At 47.6% G+C, this 24513-nt stretch overlaps 8 protein-coding genes across 8 annotated transcripts; 7 read left to right on the top strand and 1 right to left on the bottom strand.

Annotated features, from left to right (window-relative positions):
- Window positions 1-3: 3 nt before the first annotated feature.
- TERG_03299 (uncharacterized protein) lies at window positions 4-6264 on the top strand. Its single transcript, XM_047748063.1, has 2 exons — window positions 4-5118; window positions 5189-6264. Exons 1-2 carry the CDS (start codon window positions 4253-4255, stop codon window positions 5955-5957), a joined length of 1635 nt encoding a protein of 544 aa, XP_047604037.1. The 5' UTR covers window positions 4-4252; the 3' UTR covers window positions 5958-6264.
- A 147-nt stretch (window positions 6265-6411) lies between these two features.
- On the top strand, window positions 6412-9063 carry TERG_03298 (uncharacterized protein). The gene is made up of 2 exons (XM_003236201.2): window positions 6412-7460; window positions 7518-9063. Exons 1-2 carry the CDS (start codon window positions 6803-6805, stop codon window positions 8921-8923), a joined length of 2064 nt encoding a protein of 687 aa, XP_003236249.1. The 5' UTR covers window positions 6412-6802; the 3' UTR covers window positions 8924-9063.
- Window positions 9064-9106: 43 nt separating this feature from the next.
- TERG_03297 (uncharacterized protein) lies at window positions 9107-11129 on the top strand (the record flags this gene model as incomplete). The annotated part of the gene is made up of 1 exon (XM_003236200.2): window positions 9107-11129. The coding sequence occupies exon 1, from the start codon at window positions 9765-9767 to the stop codon at window positions 11127-11129; it is 1365 nt and encodes a 454-aa protein (XP_003236248.1). The 5' UTR covers window positions 9107-9764.
- A 423-nt stretch (window positions 11130-11552) lies between these two features.
- Window positions 11553-12220, top strand: TERG_03296 (uncharacterized protein; the record flags this gene model as incomplete). Its single annotated transcript, XM_003236199.1, has 2 exons — window positions 11553-11917; window positions 11977-12220. The coding sequence occupies 2 exons, from the start codon at window positions 11553-11555 to the stop codon at window positions 12218-12220; spliced, it is 609 nt and encodes a 202-aa protein (XP_003236247.1).
- Window positions 12221-14829: 2609 nt separating this feature from the next.
- Window positions 14830-16230, top strand: TERG_03295 (uncharacterized protein; the record flags this gene model as incomplete). Its single annotated transcript, XM_003236198.2, has 1 exon — window positions 14830-16230. One exon carries the CDS (start codon window positions 14830-14832, stop codon window positions 16228-16230), a length of 1401 nt encoding a protein of 466 aa, XP_003236246.2.
- A 247-nt stretch (window positions 16231-16477) lies between these two features.
- Window positions 16478-17815, bottom strand: TERG_03294 (Sua5/YciO/YrdC/YwlC family tRNA threonylcarbamoyl adenosine modification protein; the record flags this gene model as incomplete). The annotated part of the gene is made up of 1 exon (XM_003236197.1): window positions 16478-17815. One exon carries the CDS (start codon window positions 17813-17815, stop codon window positions 16478-16480), a length of 1338 nt encoding a protein of 445 aa, XP_003236245.1.
- Window positions 17816-19532: 1717 nt separating this feature from the next.
- On the top strand, window positions 19533-21410 carry TERG_03293 (uncharacterized protein; the record flags this gene model as incomplete). The annotated part of the gene is made up of 1 exon (XM_003236196.2): window positions 19533-21410. The coding sequence occupies one exon, from the start codon at window positions 19533-19535 to the stop codon at window positions 21408-21410; it is 1878 nt and encodes a 625-aa protein (XP_003236244.2).
- Window positions 21411-21814: 404 nt separating this feature from the next.
- On the top strand, window positions 21815-22793 carry TERG_03292 (uncharacterized protein; the record flags this gene model as incomplete). Its single annotated transcript, XM_003236195.1, has 3 exons — window positions 21815-21940; window positions 22046-22336; window positions 22407-22793. 3 exons carry the CDS (start codon window positions 21815-21817, stop codon window positions 22791-22793), a joined length of 804 nt encoding a protein of 267 aa, XP_003236243.1.
- Window positions 22794-24513: the final 1720 nt, after the last annotated feature.

Here is a 24513-nt window from a genome sequence, read left to right as displayed (position 1 = left end):
CGGGAAAGCAAAACCTTGAGGAAGCCGAGGGAATGGAGGCTGGCCCCAATATACCCGGCCACTCCTGGCCTTACACACCTCTGAGTTTACACACCAGGCATCCTAAGAGATTAATATCTTATGCATTTTTTGACTGCATGAAATTAGATCTTCTTGAGATCCCTCCAGACCCCGAATGAGACTGACCAGTAACCACGTTTGCTGAATTCCTTTATGACAATGTTTTTTGTCAGGTGTCTACCCTATACCTTTTCTAGCCTATAGACCTTATTCGGCACCAATGTGGCTTTAATAATAGTCCGAGACTCCTGGAACAATGCTCCGCGGTTATTTCCCTTTTGCTTTATAGGCATTATAACGACGATGCTGATTACAATGACTGAAATCGGCTATTCGGATAGGATCAAGCTGGTAAAGCTAGCGTCGTGCATCTTGAAATAGGGAATATCCTGCCGCATTTGCAAGTCCAGGCTAATGCTAACTGGGAGTTGGTAAGTGATTCTATCTTCTTATTCAAATATTTCCCGGAATTTGAATCACATAAGACATCGACCGACGCAAAGAACCATGCACTTAAAGTACATTTAGCTATAATATTTATATGTTTTCGACGGTGTTGATATTGATCATCCTTTAATGCCATGCCTCTTCCTCCGTGTTTATTTTCATTGGAGGTTTCAAGGTCATTTTCAGCCCCCTCTCAGGCGATGCTCATCCATATATGATACAAGGCGTTCTCACTCTTGGTTTATTCCATTTCTCCCAGTTATACTTGTGAATTATTCATAACTGGAGGTCAATCGATTGGACTGTTGTCAACTCGTCTACTCGTATTACCCAGAGTTACTGCACCACCCCTTCATCTATCTAGTTTCAGTGAATATAGCGACAGGATACCCCGGGATATAGATGATGTATGAGGAATTTCTTGAGGTACTGCTGACTTCTGTCAAATTGTGACCCTGAAAATGAGTGGCCGGCGTATGATGACCCAGTGAGTTTGAATCCTTCTAACTAAAGCAAGTGCTATCGGGGGAAACGGGGTTTTTTAGGCAGGAAAGGCAAGCGTATTTTGCCAATAACAATACAGGTTTTGCCAAGTTTTTTCCTGTTCGCAGTATGCTTTGCTCGAATGACTCCTTGCTCCAGAGGGATTCGTTCTATCACCGCTTGGTTGGGGACACATTGGCCCAAACAGCACAGTGACATGGCAATCTGACCTGTTTGAAACTCATGGCCCGTATCAAAATAACATCCAAGCGAGAAGTGGGGATTCTACCCCCTGTTCCCCTGGACTATGCATCCCGAACGCCGCTCCCGTTCTCCACTCGACTTCTGCATCGACATAGGGCTATCGAAGATGTTACCAGCCAGCCTCATCTATGTTAGAGAACCCGCCCCCAACTTGCGATACCAATGAAAAGATTTGTTCGTGCATAATGATACGAAAATGAGGAAAAAATAATAATATCATTTTGAATCGGCCTTTCCCCGCTTGGCGATGACGTGGTTTGCATTATGCACGCATTACCGAATTTGAGTGGTTCCTCCCACTGCTGCAAACCATCTATGTCCTTTACATCTTCATCTACTCTAAACCTCTCGTTCATCAAGCGATGCCCTGCCAGCAAATATGCGGTACTTCACCGAAGGATGATCATTGAATTCTATCCAGCCTGCCATCTTGTACTCGTAGGTCACCTACAATGTCGAACATCACCAGTACTATCAGATCGATACCAATAGCTCCGATACCCCCCTTCCCGACAATTCAACAGCAAGAAGAAGGCCTTAATTATACCCTAACTGCCCGTTTGAGTCAAGCGAGACTATGGCGCATCACATCAAGACAGTACTCTGCATATGTTTATAGGATACCCCGCATATCATTTAACAGGAGCATGTATATCCACTTATTCAGCCCTCCTCTTACGCCATTGCCCCCCATCTATTGTGTGTGGACAGGGTTTTCTTCATGTGAAGGATGCTGCTCGCATGGAACCTACCCAGTTAGTCCTACTGGTTGCAAAGATCATCTCTTATCTTCTTGGGATTTGTCTTCTTGCTGGAGCCACTAGACGCTAGAGGAACGGCCCGCTTTATTTACTAAGAGAGCTGAACTACCCTGTATTTCATGCATCTACAGACGCAAAGACGGGCCAGGAGGCCAACGAATACCCCTCATGACGATCGACCTATCTGGGGCGGTATCTAGTTCCACCCAAATTGCGAGGGGCTGTTTCTCAATTATAAAGAGTTCGCAATGAAAAGGATAAATATCGAGTCTCCCTCTACGAAATCTGTGTTGTATACGACAATTCAATTCACAAACCTCTACCCAAGACTGATCTTGCTATCCTAGATCCAACATGTCGTCCGCACCGCCCACTAAACTCAATCCTCACGATGTCATTAGCTCCTATTTCATTGGGCCCAAGGCAGAGAATCTGGACAGCTTTAGGATCAATATTAAAACAATCCTAGATGAGTTACGGGATGCTAGGAACAAGTATTTTGAGAATGATGAGGTACCAGCAATCATCCTCCTTTGTTTTGCCTGGCTAAATGATTACAATACTAGGTATTTATTACAGAAAATGTCACAAAGTCGGAGCAGTACAAGCAAATTGTCTTGAACTTCAACAACGCTGTCAAAAAAGCTTCTCAGATTTTGGGAAAACAATCGGTCCCATTCTGGTCCCCAAGATATGAGGGCCACATGTGTACCGACTTGACAACTCCTGGGCTTCTGGGATACTTTATGACTATGATCTACAACCCGAACAATGTCGCTGTGGAAGCAAGTCCGTTAACCACCGTGATCGAGCTAGAAGTTGGGAAACAACTGGCTGAAATGTTTGGATATAACATTGATCCAAAAAATAAGAGCCTCCCCCTTTCATGGGGACACATTACTTGTGATGGCACCGTGGCGAACTTAGAATCCATCTGGGTTGGTATGTGGTTTGAACTTCACTGCATTTAAGGCGTGTCTAACCCGTTTAATAGCTCGCAACTTGAAGTTTTACCCGCTCACCTTGTCCTGGGCAATGAAAGAAGGATCGCTTTGGTTTATTGCTGATAAGTTCAAGGTTGCCCCTTGTGTTGGTAATGAGAAACTGTTCAAAGACCTTACTCCATGGGAGCTGCTCAACCTTAGTTCTCAGACAATCTTGGGCCTGGCTGATCGCCTACATGAACAATTTGGCATTACATCTAAGTATCTCGAGGAAGCTTTGAATCCCTTTAGCATTCAAACTGTCGGCAAAGACCGCCTTGAAGCCTACTTTGGTATTAACAAGCCCATGAAGTATTTCCATGCCAAGACTAGACACTATTCATGGCCAAAAGGAGGCGGTAAGTTGACTCGATTCAGCTGCTTCTCGTCTACAGCTAACATGTTCTAGCCATCGCTGGGCTTGGGTCGGGAAACATGCACGGAATCAAGCTTGACTTGGATGGCCATATTGCCCTTGAGGACCTTGAGATGGAACTCAATCGCTGCCTAAGGGAACAGCAAGCAGTGTTAGCAGTAGTAGCCATCATGGGCTCTACCGAAGAAGGCGCTGCGGATCCGCTGAGAGACATTCTTGATATGAGAGCGGACTTCCAGCGGAGAGGGCTGTCATTCCTAGTTCATGCTGATGCTGCATGGGGAGGGTACTTCAGCACCATGATTCCTAAAAATGCCAAGGCTCCACAGATGCCAGGGAGTGGCAGTGAGACTGGCGGAAAGGAAGTCATAGAGATTGTTCCGTCGCTTCCACTGAAGGAAAGCACTCTGACGAATATGATTGCACTCAAGGATGCGGACTCTATTACTGTGGATCCTCACAAAGCAGGATACATCCCTTATCCGGCTGGCAGTTTGGTTTACCGTGATGGGCGCATGAGGTTCTTAGTGACATGGACTAGTCCGTATCTATCCCAAGGCTCTTCGGAAAACATTGGGGTTTATGGTGTAGAGGGCAGGTAAGTATCCCCATTGCGCATATGCTGTAGCTCATACTTTCGTCCTACATAAGAATTAGCTGCTTACATCCCTTGGCTCATAGTAAACCCGGAGCAGCCGCCATGGCTACATGGTTCTCAAATACAACTATTGGCCTTGACCGTAACGGCTATGGCAGACTACTAGGAGAAGCAGCTTTTACGAGCGCACGGGTAAGCCAAAGATAAAGGCTCGGCCTGAGTTTATGGCTTTTGACGGACGCTGATAATTTTTTGCTAGTTGTCTGCCCATTATGCAGCTATGCATTATGAAGAAGAGACTGATCCAGCCGAAAAGAAGAAGCATTACATATGCATTCCCTTCAACAGACTCCCGATGGAGCATGCTGGCTATGGCTCCTTATCTCCAGAAGTAAATGCGCGGAGGAAGCACGTCCAAGAAAATATACTTGAGAAGACCAATGAGGAACTCATGAAGAACAAGGAAGACATGAAATATCTTCGTGAGCTAGGATCTGATCTGAATATCAATGCTTTCGCTCTAAATTGGTACCGCGAGGATGGCACTCTGAACGATGATCTTGAAGAAGCCAACTACTTTATGAAGAGAATTGTGGACCGCCTTTCCATTACCAGCTCTGCCGGAAACCCAAGAGAGATCCCACTTTACCTGACTTCAACTCAGTTCTCCTCTGAGCTTTACGGGGAGTGTGCTCAGAACTTCATGAAGCGGCTGCATCTAGCCCCAGCCGCTGAGGACCTGTTTGTTCTTCGCAATGTGGTGATGAGTCCTTTCCCCACTCATAAAAAGTTCATTTGTTCTTTGATGAACGTGTTCGAGGAAGTAATCGAAGAGGAAGTCAAGAAGGTCTGGGAGCGTAACAAGCGAGGCAAATACCAAGGTGTTTTCCTGATGAGAGGCACGGATGAGATCTTCCTGGACTATCATACCAGCTTCCACCAAGCTACCCGGCGTCAGCAGATTATTCTTGCGGCTGAATTGGACGACAATGAAATGAAGAAATATGTGGAATTGAAGGAACATCAGTCTGGAGAGATAGCATTCCAATCCAAGGACCCGTTTGATCTGGAAGGCTTTGTTGAGGATGTGAAAAATCGCAAAAACCCAACCCTCAAGGGCATTATTGGGATAAGACAGAAAGACGAGTAAGTTTCTTCTTAACTAACAGTTTTAGTTTGCTATCAGGAACACTGGCTAAATCATCGCTGTCACTAGTGTGATGAAGAATATGGACTGCACCATCAAGGCTACTCGCATTATAAAGAGTCGTCCGCTCAACTCGGCCAACCGGGACCATTCCTACCCGCAGCACAATATGCCATTCTACCTATACGGGACAAAAGAGCAGCACCACATTTCACACGTCCTCCTCAAGGCGCCAAACGTATGTCTCTCTGCCAGCAATGTGAAACTTGATACCGAGTTGGCCAAGGTGGTCCACGAAAATATCTGTCAAGGACTGATCTTGACGCTATGTGACTATCGCGAGGCCACCATGCAACCTTTCCCGAACAAAAACGAGGTGATCAAGAAAGATGCACACTTCTTCTTCCGCCCAGGCAAGGAGTTTGAGGTCAAAGTTTTCAGGGACCCGAATGCGCCCATTGCCTTCGGGCCGGGCCTACTCACCAACCTTGCCACCCCCATTGCCCGGGGTAAGATGACACTAGGCCAAGATTGCCATGTGGATGTGGAGTCTCTCAACCATGATCCATTAGCCAAAGTGACTCTCCCATTCAATCCATTGGAAGATCTGAAGGAGCTCGAAAGGGTCCTTACGACCGCAACCGCTGAGGAGCATCCTCAGTCTGACGCTCCCAGGATCGCTCAGGTCTCTGCCACTGCAGCGAATCAATCCACTGCCGCTGAAACCTCTGTTAATGGCAATAATACGGCTAGTGTTTCTGGCACTCCTGGGACGCCTGGAACTCCTGAATCAGGCGAATCATTGACTTTCAGGGTTCCACGGCCTAATGAAACCTAGGATGTTTCCTCTACGCTTCTGGAGGACAGGCTGGAAGCCATGAGAGGCTGTCGATAAGAAATGATACTTTGCGGGGCTATCCCTTCTGCTTTAATCACTGGTAGTTACTGATCCAATTAGTTAGTCATTTCTATGCTATCAATAACTATCAGTCGTAGCCAGTCCACCTTTGTAGCCAGCTGCCTCTATGGGGCCCATCTTCTTCACCATATCCCCTTCACGCCGCCATCTCTTCTCTACCCAGCGCACCCGCAGTATTGTCTGCCTCTCAATCCTTGTCCTTGCCTTGGTCTTTGAATATTTTTGAATATAAAAATAGCCAACTTCAGCCGCTTCAACGGCGTCTCCTTTTCATCTCCTCGCTTAGTCAGCGATCCTCTTTGCCACCTCTGATTGGCGCGGCCAAACGCTTAATCTGCGGATTTTCATGGGTTTAATTACGAAGTCGCAGCCAGGAGGTGGTGAAAAAGACCAGCGGCAGCGTTGAATTCACGCTGGCACAGACGACAGACAGGCGGGCGGACGAGCAGACAGGCAAACGGACGCGCGAGCCACGCAATGAGCAGCGACTCGAGATGGCGGCATAGCTTTCCAGTCACCATCCAGCAGCACGGCGCAGCCGCCTCCTCCTAGACGGGCACCCGCATATATATAATAAATATACGGCAACTGCAGACCGAAACACGAGAATCACAGCATCAGACACGGGCAGCCTCTCTGTCTGTCTCGTCTCAACTGCTAAAAACTAGCTACAGGGCTCCTCCAGACACGAACCGGCCTGAGTTGGCCCGCTACGTGACCTATCTCGACGTGCTTCGTGTTACTGGGTACAACTCAAGAACATCATGGCGAGCAAGAAACCATCGTCCCCTACGCCAACTGGCCGCAGGACGCCCTCGACTGATGCTCAGACGAGCCCAGGCAGACCGCGAAAGGTCTCCTCGCAGTCTCCTGGCGCGGCGACGAATGGCGTTGGCCGCTCCCCCTCGACCAAAGGGTCACCAGGTCCAGTCTCAGCCCGTGCCGCAGCCGCAAGGAGGGCTGGGTTGGGCCGATCCAACTTAAGCATGAGCAGCGTACCACGGCACTACCCCCATAATAATGAGGACGAGGAAGCCCGGGCAGCCAGCACGGCCCTGATCGAAGATCTCAAGGATCAAGTCCAAAAGGCGGAGACTGTCGCTGACCAGTATCGAAAACAGCTCGGCCTGCTGCAGATGAGGCTCGATGAGGCAGTCAGCGAGCAGACCCGGCTCGAGGAACAGGCACATGAGAAAGACGGCCAGATAAACCCGCTGCGTGACGAAATCAAAGAGCTTCACAGACAAATCCGGGATCTGGAGCAAAAGCATGAGACCGAGCGTGAGTCGATGATGGCAGACAAAGAGAACCAGGCAAAGAGGGAGGAAGAGCTCGAGGCTTCCATCCAGCGGTTAAAGGAGACTATTGCTCAAAAGGACCTTCGAATGGGAGTTGACGGCGAACGCAACCTTTCTCGCTCTCGTCAGTATCCCTTTACATTGCCCCCTTTTATTCATAACATGACTGACAGAAACGCAGCGAGTTTCCGTAACCGCTCATCTCCAGACATAGAAAACGGACAATTTGCTCCATCTTCATCTCAGCTTCAACGTAGTCCATCCAGAAATAACTCGAAACTGATACTTCAAAAAGACAAGCTCATCGAATCCCTACGGCTCGAGCTGGCCGAAGCACAGATCAAAATCGTTGAAATGGAGAATCTGGGAGGAGGCCGTCAGCAGGAACTAGAACGAGAACTCCTTGAAGCCCGCATGGCCAACGCCCGTCTAATGGAAGACAACGAAAGCTACCAGCTTCTGCTCAGCGAGCGGACCTTGAATGGGGATTTCACCAAGGGAGACTTTATGCACGAGGCCCACCCGCCTGCTAACGCCAACGGGACCGGTGGCTCTTCGCTTGCTGATGAACTAGATTCCGTCGGCGAGGGAGGTGAAGACAACGAGAAACGCAAGCTGGAGAGCGAGCTGAAGAGTTACAAGGACCAGAACAAGGCTCTGAGCCTTTACATTGAACGAATTATTGGCAGACTGTTACAACACGAAGGCTTCGAACATATACTCGACAAAAGTGATGCCGATAACACAGGCCCCAAGGGCGGAAACAAGGACAAGGAACTTCCTCCACCGCCTCCCGCTGAGAAAGATGAAGCACCAGAGCAACAGCAATCATTCCTTCAGCAGGCCAAATCTGTTGTATCCGGCCAACCTGCCCGTTCTAACAATAGACAGAGACCACCTAGTCAACTCACACAATCTACATCTACTCACTCCCCTCCTCAGTCCTCCCCCCCAGAACCGCCCACTCCATCCGCTCATGAAAACCCCGACACTGCTCCTAGAATCCCGCTTGGACGCTCTCGCACCGTCCAGCACCGTCGAACAAGATCAGACCAGCTGGACAATGCCGGCGCTGCAGCTGGAACGGCAAGCGTAATCAGCCAGATGTACCGCGGCCCTCCCAGCGGCCGCTCCCCATCCACAGGCCCCCTCAGCCCTGGCATCAGCCCGACCCTGTCAAACAACGGCCCGTTCTTTGCTCCTGGCGCAGCATCCAAGCGCTCATCTGTCGCCACTGCACCAGGCGGTACGGGCACCTCTATCTCCACGCGCAGTGCTGACCGCCGTTTCAGCGGTGCTGCAAGCTTGACCAGTGAAAGAAGTGGAGATGTTGGGTCTATGGAAGGCGGCGCTGCATCAGCCAGTCCTCCTCGCTCCGGCCCTGGAATGAACAACTATACTGGGGCAGTGATGCAGCAGAACAAGCTGCGTCCACTACGCCTGGTGCAGGAGAACCAGGAGATGGATGCCGATACCCTGGCTGATGAAGCTGCCCGCAAGAAGGCAAATAGAGGCAGTTGGGCAGGATGGTTCAACCGCGGCAGCTTCACGATGTCTGATTCCAGCAACTCGCGGCCATCGTCTTGATCCCTTTCTATCCATCCATCTATCCACGCAGCCACTATTGATTTATGCCTTACCTCGTCTTGGCTTGAGATAAAGATCTATTTCGAAATAGTGTATTAGATATCCCCCAGTTTTATGTCATTTACTATGTTATTTTCCTTGTTTAGCCCCCCACCCCCCCCCCCCCCCCCCCCCTTTTTTTTTTTTCTTTGTCATCTTTCATTTGTCCTATTCCCTCCCCTCTGATGCCATTTTCACATAAATATATTCCTGTCTAATGCCTTTGATTTAGGACTGCAATGCAAGCTCGGCTGCGCAATTTGATCTACCTATATCTATACCCATGGTATGCCCATTTTCCCCCATCCTTTTTCTCGTTGGTTGCTGGTCTTGCATTTCATCACATCGTCGCATTGCCTTTCATGCTTCCATTCGTATGGCACGTTACTTTCTTGGTATATCAGTCTTGCATATTACCTACTGCGCACATTCCCAAGACAATGTGTGGAAAATGAAACGGCAGTTCTCGTCTTCTTTGCCCGGCAGAAGCATCCATTCCTTGTAGATACATGTATGATGGATAAAACATGTATTGATGCGGTGCCACAATAGTCGGCGCCTTTCGAAGCCGCTTCGTCGTGTCGGGCGTTGTTTGACATTACACAAGTCGTACTTGAGTGTGACTTGAGCAAACAATAAGGCTGCATTGTTGTAAATTGGCATTTAGCCGTAAATCTGTCCTTTCGAGAGTTGCTCATAAGGCGTATGCTGGTTCAAACGTTCATCGCATCGCTCTTTGGCAGGCCATAATGAACACACTTTGATACAGACAACCCCTGAACGAAAGAAAATACTATTTAAAATGGAAACGAGGCAAACGATGTGGGATGGACTACCAGGTTTGGAGGATTATATTTCAGCAAGACACCCGTCTTCGTTTTATAAACGACAACATCACCACGGAGGGAGACGGCCGTTCGCTACCAGCTGGATGCAGCCAACCAACACTCCAAGACTTGTTGATATCTGCCATGTACTCGACACAGGGCCCCCTCCGCCCCCTCCGCTCGATACACCATCCTGGAGCCAGAGCTATACCACAGAACCCTTTGTCTTTGTTGACTTGAATGAAGGGGGTAGAAGGACGGTGCCGTTGAGCTTCCAGCCACCTCTCGCTCCGCAGTTTAACAGTACTCCCCGTTTTATGAATGGACATGTACCGGGCTGGGGGGAGACGAGTGCCAGCGAGCATATGTCCGTTGACGAGGACAGTGATGAGTACGTGGATAAAGTAGACGCAGAAGACGAAGTGTCAAGTACAGAGGAGATGGAAGGTACTGAGACGGTTATGGGGGGCCACCAGGAGTCAGGTCTAGGGGGATTGTTTGAGAATGTGGGCGAGAGTTCCGGGGAGAAGGAAGATGATGCGGATCAATCTCTACATGAAACTGTGAAGAGACTGAAAGAAGAGGTTAAGGAGTTGAAAGGGATGATGAGATGTGAGAAACTCGAGTTTGAGCGCCTACGCGGTGCTGTTGCGGAGATGATGGAATACCTTGCGAAGGAGAGGCATGTTCACTGGGAGAATAAGTGGGAGCAAGGACCCCGGACTCACAACTTCAGTGGAGGAGTATATACAAGCCAGACAAGGCAGCCTAGCACGGACAACCCAACTCCAAGCTCATCCAGGGCGGCTATCGAGGAGTATAACACTGCGTGGAAAGCAGTGTTTGACACAAAGAGCACATCAAATGGTCAACACTGGACCATACCATGGCCGACTAGCAGCCTCAAGTCTAGTCCTCTATCCAGAAATTCCCAACCAAGCCGCGGACTCATGAAACACCGCCGATTACCGAAGGAAATCAGCGAGGATATTTTTCAGCTCAGGAAGTGGAATGCCTTTTGTTTCTTCGTGCAGGCCTTTGGTCTGTATCCAACCTATGTGCATGCAGATAGTATCAGGAGAGAGACACTTGCCCCTGAAGAGCCACGGGAGGGTATAGTGTTTGATATCCGGATCCGGGGAGCTTCACGGGCTAAGTTGAACGCACTGAAAGCGCAGATGGTGCAGGAAAAGCTGAGATGGCATCCAGACAGGCTGAAAAGATATGCTGGCGGATTTAGGGGGGATGAAGAAGAGGCCGCGAAGGCTGTCCTGAGTGCAGTCTTGGATAGCTCAAGGGCATGTAACAAATGTCTGGAACTAGTAGGCCGGGGACATTAACAAAACCCTTTTCATATTGATGAAATCGGGCTTCTGCTATAGCCAACCTGGTAGCTAGTCTATCCATTGCAGTATGACAGGTAGAGTGATACCGGTACAGCAGACATAACTGCCGCAGCCATGGTGTATCCGGCTATACATATAAGTATTGTTTTACTACTATAGCAGGTATAGTAATAATAATTATACAACAAGCACGTATTTCACTATCAACTCGTCCGTCTTTCTCGTCGTCATCGTCTTCGTCGTGTTATTTTTCTCCCTGGTAGTTCGACTGGAAAAGTTGATATCACGTGACACACCTTGAAGCCAACAAGTCTAAGAGGAACAAGCAACGAACAACCAGACAAGCCGTTGACAAGACAAGAAAACCAGAAGAAAAAAAGCCGAAGACAAAGGAAAGATTGAAGACACCAAGTCAAGATGCTCGCTCCGCTCTCATTGTTTTCCGTCAATGCGGTCCTGATCATGGCCACCGACGACTGCTCGCGGATATTCGCAAAGTACTACTCTGCGCCGCACCCTCCAGCTGGCGCAGCAGCGGACTCGACTGACTACCCCGGTGCAAACCCCTACCCAGCCGTTAAAGACCAGAAGTCGTTCGAAAAGGGCCTGCTGGAGAAGACGAACAAGCAGTCGAGCGATATAATACTGTACGACAACCGTGTGGTCGTCTTCAAGTTCGAGGGCGATGTCATGCTTTACATCGTGGGCAGCGCAGAAGAGAACGAAGTCATGCTCTATAATGTCGTTGTTACTCTCAGAGACTCGCTCAGTATACTGCTAGGGTATGCATTGGCTCGTCATTACACAAAGAAATGTGAACGTAGCTAACTGACGTATACAGGGGCTCAACGGATAAGCGCACCATCATCGAGAACTATGACCTTGTCTCTCTTGCAATTGACGAGATTATTGACGACGGCATTATCCTCGAGACGGACCCTGTCCAGGTTGCCTCCCGTGTCAGCAAGGCTCCTGCTCAGGATGCACCAAACATGAAGAACATAGATCTGTCTGAGCAGGGACTGTTGAACGCCTGGGAGTTTGGGAAGAGACGGCTTGCAGAACAGCTACGACAGGGTCTATAATAGCAACTCTGCACTGATTTTTGTCTTTGTCTCTGTGTTTCATGACTTGAGGAGGTTCGGCATAGATTTTTTTCCTCTTTGCCTGTGTACTGTTTCTCTTTTGACGCTCTATCTTTTGGTGGGCATAACGGCGTAACGGCTGATTCTGAATGAATGTCTTTTTCTACATGTTTCCTCGCACAAAAATGCGTGTATGTTTGTCAACGGCTATAATTATGTGTCCCTTGGGCATGTTTGGTTGATATTCAGTTTCCTTTGGTCCACTCCATCTACACTATCTTAATTTTGGCCACAAGAACCACAAGAGAGTTTATAACCTCCTGCACATCATCATCAAATCTATCTAGAGATCTTAGATCTATATGGTGAATTCTTGCTAGGATCCTTCATTTGGTATCAACTTGGTCGTGTGCTTTGTCAGCCCCGCCTACGTCACTTTTAACTAGCTAATATTTATTTTTGGTCAATTTGGTTGCTCATCGATTGGTACCAAAGGCGTTTCCTTGCGCAAACTACGACGAGCAGACATAATTAACAATGAAGCAGAGATATTCTTCCTTGGATGTAAAGGTACGCACCACTATATTTCCCTACGTCTTCTATGCTAACTGCTCGTAGGTCATAAGCCGTGAGCTCTCCGCCAATATCCTTGGCCTGAGAATCGCAAACATCTATGATATCTCCGGAGTATGCTCAAACCCCAAAGCCCTGGAGGAGTCCTTTTTAGCTCTGATTGCTAATTTACTGTATAGCGCACTTTCCTTTTCAAGCTCGCTCTCCCCGATATAAAAAAGCAGCTTATCATCAACGCTGGATTCCACTGTCACCTTACGGAGTCATCACGCACGACCGCAGATGCGCCCTCTCATTTCGTTAGCCGGCTCCGGAAACTCCTCAAAACTAGACGAATCACCGGTGTCCGCCAGATAGGAACAGACCGCATCATTGAGTTTGAGATTAGTGATGGCATGTTCCGGCTATACCTCGAGTTCTTTGCAGCAGGGAATCTTATTTTGACAGACGCAAAGTATGGAATCGTTGCCCTTCTGCGTCAGGTTGCCCCCGGAAGCGATATCGAGGAGGTGAAAATCGGCATGACATACAGATTAGAGAGCAAGCTGAACTATAATGGCATACCTCCGTTGACCATCGAAAGGCTCAAGTCGGCCCTTGAACAAGATAACGGTTCGAAGGTGTTAAAGCGCAGTTTATACTTCGGATTCCCAGAATACCCACCTACACTCCTTGACCATGCCTTCAATGTAGTCGGGTTCGATTCAAAGCTTCAACCAGCGCAAATATTGACAGATAATAATTTGGTTCAGAAACTCATGGAGGTACTTCAAGAGGCAGATCGAGTCAATACCGCATTGTCCTCTGATACCCAGCAGGCCGGTTATATTATAGCGAAGAATGTTGCACCCGCAGCTTCGGATGTCGGGGGCGGCACACAGACGGCACCTATGGCTGAATTTAGAGACTTCCACCCCTTTGAACCTAGTCAGTCGAAAGAAGCCCCAAACACAACTATACTTCGCTTTGGAAATTTCAACAGTGCCGTCGATAGATATTTCTCTTCGATAGAAGCTCAAAAACTCGAATCTCGCTTGACAGAGAAAGAAGATGCTGCAAGGAAGAAACTGGAAAGCACTAAACGGGAACATGAGAAGAGGGTTAATGCTCTGAAGGAAAAACAAGAATTTCATGTTCGAAAAGCTCGTGCTATCGAGACAAATTTACCTCGGGTAGAGGAAGCAATGAATGCTGTCAATGGTCTAGTGGCACAGAGTATGGACTGGGTCGAGATTGCTAGGCTGATCGAGATGGAACAGGGGAAGGGCAATCCTGTTGCCCAGTCTATCAAGTTGCCTCTTAAACTCTACGAAAATACAATAACTGTGTTATTGAATGAAGGGGGAACCGAAGATGACGAGGAAGAAGAGGAGGAAGAAGAGCCTGAGGAAGAGGAGGAGGAGGATGATGATGATGGGTATGGCGACGATGAATATGAGAGACCCAGCCAGAAGAAACACTCGGCGAAACCCCTAAAGGAGAAGAAAGAGAAGAAAGATACCCGGCTAAGTATCGATATCGACTTGGGAATCTCTCCCTGGGCCAATGCCCGACAATACTATGATGAGAAGAAAATTGCGGCTGTGAAGGAAGAGAAAACGCTGAAGGCTTCCACAAAAGCCATCAAAAGCACTGAGAGGAAGGTTAAGGCAGACCTTAAGATGGCTTTGAAGCAGGAAAAGCCAGTCCTACGTCGGACCAGAAACCCAACGTGGTTTGAGAAATTTTTCTTTTTCATCTCCTCAGATGGCTATCTCGTTATAGGGTAAGTAGAAGCACATGATCTTCCAATAGTTACCCGGTGCCATTATACTGATGTACATCATAGGGGGAGAGACCATCAGCAAGACGAGATACTTTTTCAACGATACCTGAAAAAGGGAGATATATACGTGCATACCGACTTGGACGGAGGTGTTCCATTGATTGTCAAGAATAAACCTGATGCCCCCGATGACCCCATTCCCCCGAACACAATCTCACAGGCAAGTGCATACACTGTAGCTTCATCAAAGGCTTGGGATACCAAGGCAGCCATGGGAGGATGGTGGGTTCATGCGTCGCAGGTGTCGAAGATGACTTCTACGGGTGACATCCTCAAGGCCGGTCATTTCATGATAAAAGGCGAGAAAAATCATATACCTCCTGGACAGATAGTACTGGGATTTGCCGTGTTATTCCAAATTTCGAATCGGAGTCTTCAGAACCACACAAAATCTCTACCGTCTGCGCCAGAGGATGATGTAACAAATGAGGAACCGATTTCCAGCACCGCCGATATGGACCAGTCTGAAGCTAACCAATCGGATCAAGAAGAGGACGTTCCTCTAGAGCAAGAGGATGAACACCAGGTAGAGTCCGAGGATGCCAAAAAGGATATAAGTGATGAGAGAGTTGCGCCCCTAGGAGAACAGCTGCAATCTATACATGTTGAGGGCTCCTTGGATTCAAATGCAGCGCAAGTTACGGAAGCAGACAAGTATGAGGCTTCACAGGCAGAAAATCAGCCTGTAGAAGGTCCATCTAAGAATGCAGAGGAGACCGAGGATTCTGGAGAGTCTAACGATGAATCTAGACTGGCTACTTCTTCTGCCATTCGGGAGTCACGGTCATCAACACCGTCAGTCATCAGCTCATCAGGGACACAGAAATCCAAGCCACCAGTCCGTGGTAAGCGAGGAAAGGCAAAGAAGCTGGCTACCAAATACAAGGATCAAGATGAAGAAGATAGGAATCTGGCGCTCCGTTTACTAGGATCCGCTGCTGGGCCTTCGACTCCCACCACCAAACCAAAAACAAAGGCTGACATCGAAGCTGAACGTGAAGCACAAAAAGAACGACGAAGAGCTCAACATGAACGCGCTCTGCAGGCTGTAAAACGCCAGCAAGAGGCTTTTACACGAAACTCCGTCGAGGATGCTTCTGGAGAAGAACATAAGCTTGATTTCTCGATACTCCCGGCTCTGGTCGGTACTCCTGTGAGCGGTGATGAGATCGAAGCCGCCATCCCCGTGTGCGCTCCTTGGACAGCTCTGGGGCAGTACAAGTACCGCGCAAAATTGCAACCTGGAAAGATCAAGAAGGGAAAAGCAATTAAAGATATCCTTGGTAAATGGATTCACGATGCAACTGTTATACAGTCAGGGTCCAGTGGGAAGAAACCAGCTGCACGTATGAGTGACTCTGACGAAACTAAGAAGACGAACGTGGAAACTGATGAAAAAGCGAAAGATGCGAATGAGCTGCTTTCCATGGAGCTAGATTGCATCAAAGCCTGGAGGGATGTTGAAGTTATGAATACATTGCCTGTTGGCGGATTCACTATCGTTTCCGTCGCTGGCGCTGCTGGCTCGAGTGCAAGTGTTGGACCCAAGAATACGGAAAACAAAGGGAAAGGCAAAGGAAAGAAGCCAGCTAAGGGGGGTAAAAAGAAATAGACAGGCCTTGCATTATCGTATGGTAGCATATGCATTATATAGATAGGTTTTGAGAAAGGGTTAAATAACGAGTATCATTACGTCGTGGAGTGTATTTATCTTGATGTCCATGTCCTGGCCAACCAACCCCTTTGTATCTATTCCCATAAATATGCAAACCAACCGGTCAAATAATATTTTAAGTGCTTTTTAACCTATAATTCCTCATTGTGCTTTCGTAACCGTGTATTTTCCAGCCATCTTCTATTCAATGTGACACCTTGACTTCTTCCTCTGCTGCTTTTCGTAGGCGATTCATCACAGCGGCTGCAAGATCCCCTTCGGTGTCTGATATTCCCTCAACGTATATAACAGGTACGTTCCTCTCATCAAGACTGCGAAGGGCAGAAAATAAGCCCCGTGCAATTGATGAGGTATTTTGCCCCAAATAAATATCAAGCATATTGATACGGTGTGAAGGCGCATTAATTGAGTCGCATTCAACAGGTATATCAAGGATTGAACCTATAGCGGAGGTCGTAGCTTCGCAACTTTCACCATTGGATAACGACACTTGAGAGACTCCTAGTCCCTTCTTCCAGGTCTTTGTCCGGACAACACCAATAGCAGCTGACCCATTTGCCCACTCGGGCTGTTTATTGATATCGGCAATTATTCTGTTCATAACAGAGTTGGGGTCCTGACCAGGTTCGTAAAGTACGACTCTTGCTTTGGGGGAGTAATGTTTATATTTCATTCCAGGTGCCCGGGGAGCAGTTTTGCCTTGTAGAGCCCCATCCTTATACCCGATTTTAACATCCTCCCATCCCGGACAAGTTCGTAGCTCGTCAATTCCAACTCCACCAGGTCGAAGAATAGCAGGAGGCGAGCTGAGCCCATCAACTACCGTACTTTCAACACCCACTCCACATGGCCCGCCATCTAAAATCATTTCTATCCGTCCCTGAAGATCCGTAAATACATGTTGTGCAGTCGTCGGAGAGGGTTTTGTAGACGCATTTGCAGACGGTGCAGCCACCGGTCTGTCAGCAAGCGCAATAAGAAGTCGTGCAAGAGGAGATGAAGGCATCCGTGCAGCGAAGGTCGGGAGGTTTGCAGTGACTTCTGGAGCCAAAGGCAAATGGGATGGGTTGGGAAGTATAATGCTTAGAGGTCCCGGCCAAAATCTCTTGATTAAGGGTTCGTATATTTTTGGAATAGATGATGTAGAACGGCATTTGATAGCCCCATTTGACTGCTTTGGATCCATGAGAAGTCTTTCTAGTTGATCTCTAGAGCTGACATGGACGATCAGCGGATTATCCGAGGGCCGCTGTTTTGCTTTGTATATTCCTTGAACAGCTCCGCTGCGAGTTGCGTCTGCACCTAGCCCATAAACTGTCTCGGTCGGAAAGGCTACAGGAATATCACTAGTCCGTATTGCTTCAGCGGCCTCAATAAGGGCTGTTACTTCTGGCCCGCCTTTGTCGACTTGTACGGCCCATTTCTCAAGAATATCTTGACACGGCGAGCATTCTGAAAAACTATGGACGGGAAATATCCGAGTAACCTTTCCATCAAGCCGTTGGTCTATCTTTTCGGGCATGGTTACTATATTATCATCCCGCGGCAATGGGCTGACAGCAGTGCTATGTAACCTGACTGCGGACCCCTTGCAGCGCTCTAAAATAGAGCAAAGGGCACGAAAAACAGTGGATTTATCCGTGGCCGCAACCCAAACCCCCTTGTGATCTTTCACAGTCAAGTTAAATAGAGCCTTGGACAATTTTGAGGATATGGGTATATGCTGGAGGAGCTTTCAATAATAATCTGCAGGTTGAGTCACAATATGTTGCGTAGGTTGTGCAAAATATTTTATGTGAGAGCAAATTTGAGTATTGAAAATGTGTATTTAATAATTATGTCATGAAAAAATCAAGGGTATGTACCAACTAAGCGAATAGAGAGAAGACAAAGAGGAGTATCTAACAACGGGATTCGTAGCGGTTGTGACCTTCGGGCTCATCTCGATATTTTTCTTATCGATTTCGCAAGCAGTTAAGGTTTGATATCTATCACGTGATTTGATAATCTCAATTACGTAATAACTACGTCATAGATATCTTCCCATAAAGGTTACGAGTAAACAGGAGTAATAATGATAGGAAGCAAATACAGGATTTGCTATAGGCTTGGTTCAAATATACAATGTACCATTAGCTCATGCGGGATGGACCTGTTATAAAACTAATCAGATCGTTTGGCCGCCTAACCCAGTCACGTGAAGCTAAATTTGATTACGTCATGCCAGTAATTATATATTCGTGAATAAACTCAATTTTGAAAGTTTAAATAATATTAAAAATATAAAAAATAAAACAATAAATCTGGAGGGGGGAAAAAATAAGAATAAAATATAATAAAGAATAATAGGATAATAGAGAAACGAATAAATCTAGTTGAGATACTCTATACGTTGAAGTGTGACGTTGGAAATTCATTGTATGAACTCAGTGAGGCTGTTCCCCATGTGAAGCCGATTATTGGTGGAGTCCTTCGTATCTCAACCTCAAGGCAGCAGTGTTGAGCCGCATCAGCCACTGGGGTAAGTATATAAGCGAGTGCCTTCTGCTGCATCTCAGCTCCTACACTCTTCTTCTTCCTCATCTTCCTCTACCTATTCCTCTAATTTCTGCCTAGTCGAGCTGCTATATCGGCATACATCAAGTATTGGAGCACAGCAAACACAGAAACTGTTGCTATTTACTCTCTTACAAGGCCTAGTAAACTCGTAGCCATGTCGTCTTACGAGGTAAACACCGTCGAGTTGTCCCTTCAGGGGACTCCAACAAAGACAGTAACGCTTGCTCCGGAGCGGGCTACCATTGTTCGTGAACTGGCTGATGTGCCGATCAAAGTAAGTCAATACTCCTAGCAAATATTGATCGATTCATGCTCTTGTCCGATGCGTTAGTAATAGTGGACAATAGGCTGGCCCTAACAAGATCATCATTTCTGGTTTTGATAATAGAGTCGACTTTGACTCGCTTCGAGTTACTGGCCATGGGCCTGCCACTATCACTGATATCCAGACCTCGGTTGTTCTTCGTGACGAAGACTTCGATGATCTTTATCCGGACGAGGATAGCACAGGAGAAGAAATTGACTCAGAAGACCCGGATGATACCTTCGGCGTCGACAGGTCAGAGCTGGACTCAGTCATAGCTGAGATCAAGGAAATCTCTGCCAAACTTGCTTATCTCGACAACGACAAGGTATCATCGACTCAGTCCCTAGCATTTCTTGATTCCTATGGCAGGAGCATGCATGCAAAGGATCTTGAAGCTGTCCAAGTGGCAGAATATATCGACGTCTACCAGAGAAAACGATCCGACTTGCGTGAGACCTATGAGAAAGCGGAGGTGCAGATCACAGAGTTCAACGAAAAGAAAGAGAAATTAGAACGGAAGAGAGAGCGGCTGGAGGAAAGATTCGAGGTGGAGAGAGACCGCGCTGCAAAACCATCACGTAAGGAGAGGAAGGCCAAATTGAAACAGAAGGAATTGAAGGAGAAGAAAAAGCGAGAAGCCCGAGCTGATATCTCGAGCTTCTGGAATATCTATACCGGCCGTGTTACTGTTCATATTGAAGGGCATGGCGACGGGACTCTGCCTCAGGACAGAAGAGACTCAGCCTCCTCCGTCAAGAAGCCTGATATCAACGACGACATAACTCTATCGTTAACATACGTTACTTCGGCTGCTCGATGGACTCCACGATATGACCTGATGCTAAACACGCCAACCTCATCTGGGAGCTTGGTCTATCGGGCTGAATACTACAACAGGAGTTGTGAGACATGGAAAGATACCAACGTTATTCTCTCCACATCTCAGACGACCTTCTCAGGAGTCGATGAGCATATCCCTATTCTGTTGCCATGGAATGTGGCGCTCAGGAAACATGAGGTAATGGAGGTAGAGGTCGCAACCGACACAATACCCTCTAAGAAGATGAGCAACTGGACCGGAGCGCTGAGAGCCAGTGCAGAAGGCGTAGAAGCAAAACAATATAGAAAGTCAAAGTCTATGAATGAAAATGCGCCGGTACGCTATTCTCCTCCCTGGCCCACGAACTCTTCCACACAACCGTTGCCCGCGGCACCTCCATCCGTGGCACGCGGGCTATTCGGTTCTGCGGCACCTTTTGGAGCCAACGAAACTGAACGACAATCACTGACAGTACACCAGGTGCAAGGACAGCAGATGATGCAACAAGTTCACGCACAGAGTGCGCCGCGTTATCAGCTTTTCGGTGGTTCAGCCAACAACGACCAACGCACCTCTGCTTTTGGTTTTGGGAATGCGGCACCGTCCCATCCTGATGGAGCTAATAATGACGAAGATGAAGATTTTGACGACGATGATGATCAGATAGATGATGATGCATCAACCATCCAGGGATCAGCCAATGTTCTCGCATTCAGGCAGTCGTCTCGTCATGACTATGGACTTACCACCACATATAACGTGCCTGGCTCACGTACCCTGCAGCCATCCTCTCACGTCAGACGGCATATAATTGCGGAAATTGAGCTCTCCTCCATGACTTTTTCGCATGTGATTATTCCAAAGTTGAAGCCAGCGGCTTTCCTAAAGGCGAGAGTGACCAATACGTCGACCACCCCTCTCCTTCGAGGGAAGGCTGGTCTAACTGTCGACGATGCTTTCTTGGGCAAGGCTACCATTCCAAACTGCAACCCTGGAGTCCCATTCAACCTCAACCTTGGAGTTGACCCGGCTATCCAAGTGATATACTCCAAGCCCAAAGTCAGACGCGCAACCACGGGCTACTTCAACAAAGAAGACTGCGCCATTTTCACACGTGTCTGCCGAATCAACAACACCAAATCTTCGCCGGTATCCTTGGTCGTCCTCGATCAAATCCCCGTCAGCGAGGATGAGCGGATCCGAGTCCGCTTGATTGAGCCAAAGGGGCTTGACAAGGGAGATTCTGCAAAGATCGGAGCTGATGTTTCCATTGACCCCAAGAGGGCTAAGGACTGGGGTAAAGGCACCGTCCACATTAACAAAGACGGCGAGATTAAGTGGGTGATCACTCTGCAAAAGACGGTCGATATCAGACTCATCCTTGAGTATGAGGCAAAGATCCCAAGCGGCCTGGAAGTCGTCGGCCTTTAGTTAAATCACCACGTCTGTCCATGGGTCTGCGATGCATAACGAATCCCTTTTATCAACCAGTAGTTTTAGGTAGTTAAAATACTTATTATCTTCAATCAAACCGATCCTTTCTCCTGAGTCCTCTCTTTAAACCGCATGGTCACTGAAATGGCGGATTCCTCATGTTTTTCTGAATTCTATGTAACAGCGAAAAAATGGAGATGTTGCTGGATTTCAATTCTACGCACGCTAATTGGCTGGAACAAAAAGCGAACGCCCATGTTTCTTCGACATCACCCATCATCAACTTCAACGTCGACCGCAAGCATCGTCTTCAAGCACAAAACAGCAGCGAGGAGAGCCATTGTCCGCGTTTGTACCGTCCAGTGGCCTTCTGAGAGTTGACTTGAGCTTTGTCTGCTGGGATGGCTTCCAGAATACTCCCCTTCACCCTCCGGCAGGCCGGCCGCCAGTCTCTCCCACAGTTCTCTTCGCGGCAATGTCGAACACTCACAACTGCATCGCCTCTCATGAGCGATGTTCTCCACGTCGTAAGTGCCTTATTTGCGACCCAAATTACTTCGGCCGACTTAACTGGAAAAGTGTGCACAATGATGAAGTCCAATGGGTACTGATATCTGGTTATGGGGATTTAGCACCGAAACACTCCTACCAATAACCCAACCATTCCCTTCAAGTTCTCCCAGGAAAATCTTACCGTCATCGATGAGATCCTTAAGCGCTATCCTCCTCAGTATAAGAAGGCTGCCGTCATGCCTCTATTGGACCTTGGACAGCGGCAGCACGGATATACCAGCATCAGCGTGATGAACGAGGTTGCACGCATGCTGGAAATGCCACCCATGCGAGTATACGAGGTTGCTACCTTTTATACCATGTACAACCGTGAGCCAGTCGGAAAGTACTTTGTCCAGATATGTACTACCGTACGTCATCCTTTTCTCTTGTATAGACATTATTTGACGTTCTTCTCTTCTAACACTGATGCGCACGTAGACACCATGCCAGCTCGGTGGCTGTGGAAGTGACAAGATTGTCAAGGCCATAACGGAACATCTCGGCGTATCGTCGCACGGCGCAACAACCCCAGATGGCATCTTCACCGTTCTCGAAGTCGAATGTCTCGGAGCTTGCGTGAATGCGCCAATGGTTCAGATCAACGACGACTACTACGAGGATCTCACACCCGAATCCACTATCCAGCTGCTTGATGCTCTCCGAGCTAGTGCCGTTGCTGCTGAGAATGGAACACAGTCCAGTGTAAAGGTCCCACCACCAGGACCCTTGAGTGGCAGACATACTTGTGAAAACAGCGCTGGGTTGACAAGCTTGACGGAGCCACTCTGGGGGAATGAGACCTTGAGAAAAGACGGGGAATTGTAAATTGGGATGAGGTGCGGGCCAGGAGTGTTTTCATTATGATGAGCCTTATGGAGACTGATTCCAAGTTGAAAGTAGGCGATTCTGCTTTCCATACTGCTTTTCTACCCTTTTCACTTTTTTGTACAGTATCTTGTACCGGTCAGTCATGCAGTCATATACTTTGCCTTCGACTTGCAGCGGGCCCTTGAATAGACAAGGACTTAATTGACAACCCAAATTCATGTGCTACTATTATGTTTTCATAACAGCATGCTGTTGGAGAATATGGCGTTCACAAAAACCTGGCCGTCATACCGATTAAGTAGAGTAAATGTAAACGTATAACATGGGTCGATTGTAGTCTTAAGACAAGAGGCATCAAAATATGGGCTTTCAAAGAAATATAATCAGCAACCCTCTACTTATCGTCAAAATCATCCTGATAGCTCTCTGAGTTTGAACCTTCCAGCGGGAACCCTTTCCAGTCAACCTCATCCGTTTTCTCGATCTCGCTCTTCTGGACTATAATAAACCGACCCCCCCTTTTTGCAAGATATTGCTTCTTGCGCTGCTCAAAAATATTTACTTCAACTGTTTTCAGGGCCAAAACATGGTAAATATGAACATGTTTGAGTTGACCATACCGTCGTGAGCGTCCAATAGCTTGGGCCATCCCGGAGTCATAGTCATACTGTGATCGGGCAACCAAGGGGCCAAAAAATATGATATGATTTGCATTTTGTAGGTTCCTAAGTCACACTTTCATTAGAGATTTGTTCATATATTAATGACGATGGGGCTACTTACAGCCCTGATGCAGTAACATCTCCAAGGTTCAATATCAAAACCTTGCTTTTGACTGACTCCTTGCCATTCTGAAATTCGGATATTTTGCTGGTTGGGGTGCGATCTCCAGGCTGAATAACGGTGTGCGGTATGCTTGCAGATTCTAGTGCCTTTGATGCTGCCTCCATCAACTCGGGAAATTGAATGAAGAGCAAAACTTGATCGTTCGCAGGGACTTTCTCTGTATCTTCAAGCAAATCAATAACAGCTGTGAATTTTGAGCCGCCATATTTTGCCAACTTGTCTGTTGGTGTATGCCACTTCGAGTGGCACAGGTCAGTCCACTTGATGATCCGATATTCATGGACTGTTCCGCTGCATCCCTCTAGTAAGCATCTTTCATGAAGCTGGCAACGCTCAATGCATGATTTGCATGTAGTATGGCCGCATTCTCCTAAAACAGAGAGTGACCGAGGATCTTCTCGTTCTGAACTGCAGCTATAGCAAATGAACTTTGAATCTGGAGGGGGTTCTTGGAAGCATCGTACAGCATGGTATAGCCGTAGGGCCCGAGTATGAGCTATCGTTTCATAAACTAGCCGACGCAAGCTGTCCGTACAGTAGTTGAGATCACTGATAAGCTCCATTTGGTTCTTTGGGAATTCAGGCCTTGGGTCGTCTGGGTTCTTCTTTTTCTATGGTAAGTTAGCACCGAGCAAGTTTATGAATGGTTTCAAAGCGAAGGCTTTTCTTACTTCAAGTGCCGCAAGGTAGAACATGCTGCCATCGCTTGAATCAGATATTGCTTTTGCCCATTTTAAAAGCATTTTGATACCAGCAGTAACCAGTAAATCCCCAAACCTATTCTGCTCGATACTTTCCAACAGCCTATCGAAATGCGTTGTACCTTCGTCTAGTTGGTCACGAAGCCAAAGACCTCTTCTTACTCTGGACA

Source organism: Trichophyton rubrum (genome assembly GCF_000151425.1).
Source record: "Trichophyton rubrum CBS 118892 genomic scaffold supercont2.3, whole genome shotgun sequence".
Taxonomy (NCBI): domain Eukaryota; kingdom Fungi; phylum Ascomycota; class Eurotiomycetes; order Onygenales; family Arthrodermataceae; genus Trichophyton; species Trichophyton rubrum.
This window is presented reverse-complemented; position numbering and strand designations above follow the sequence as displayed.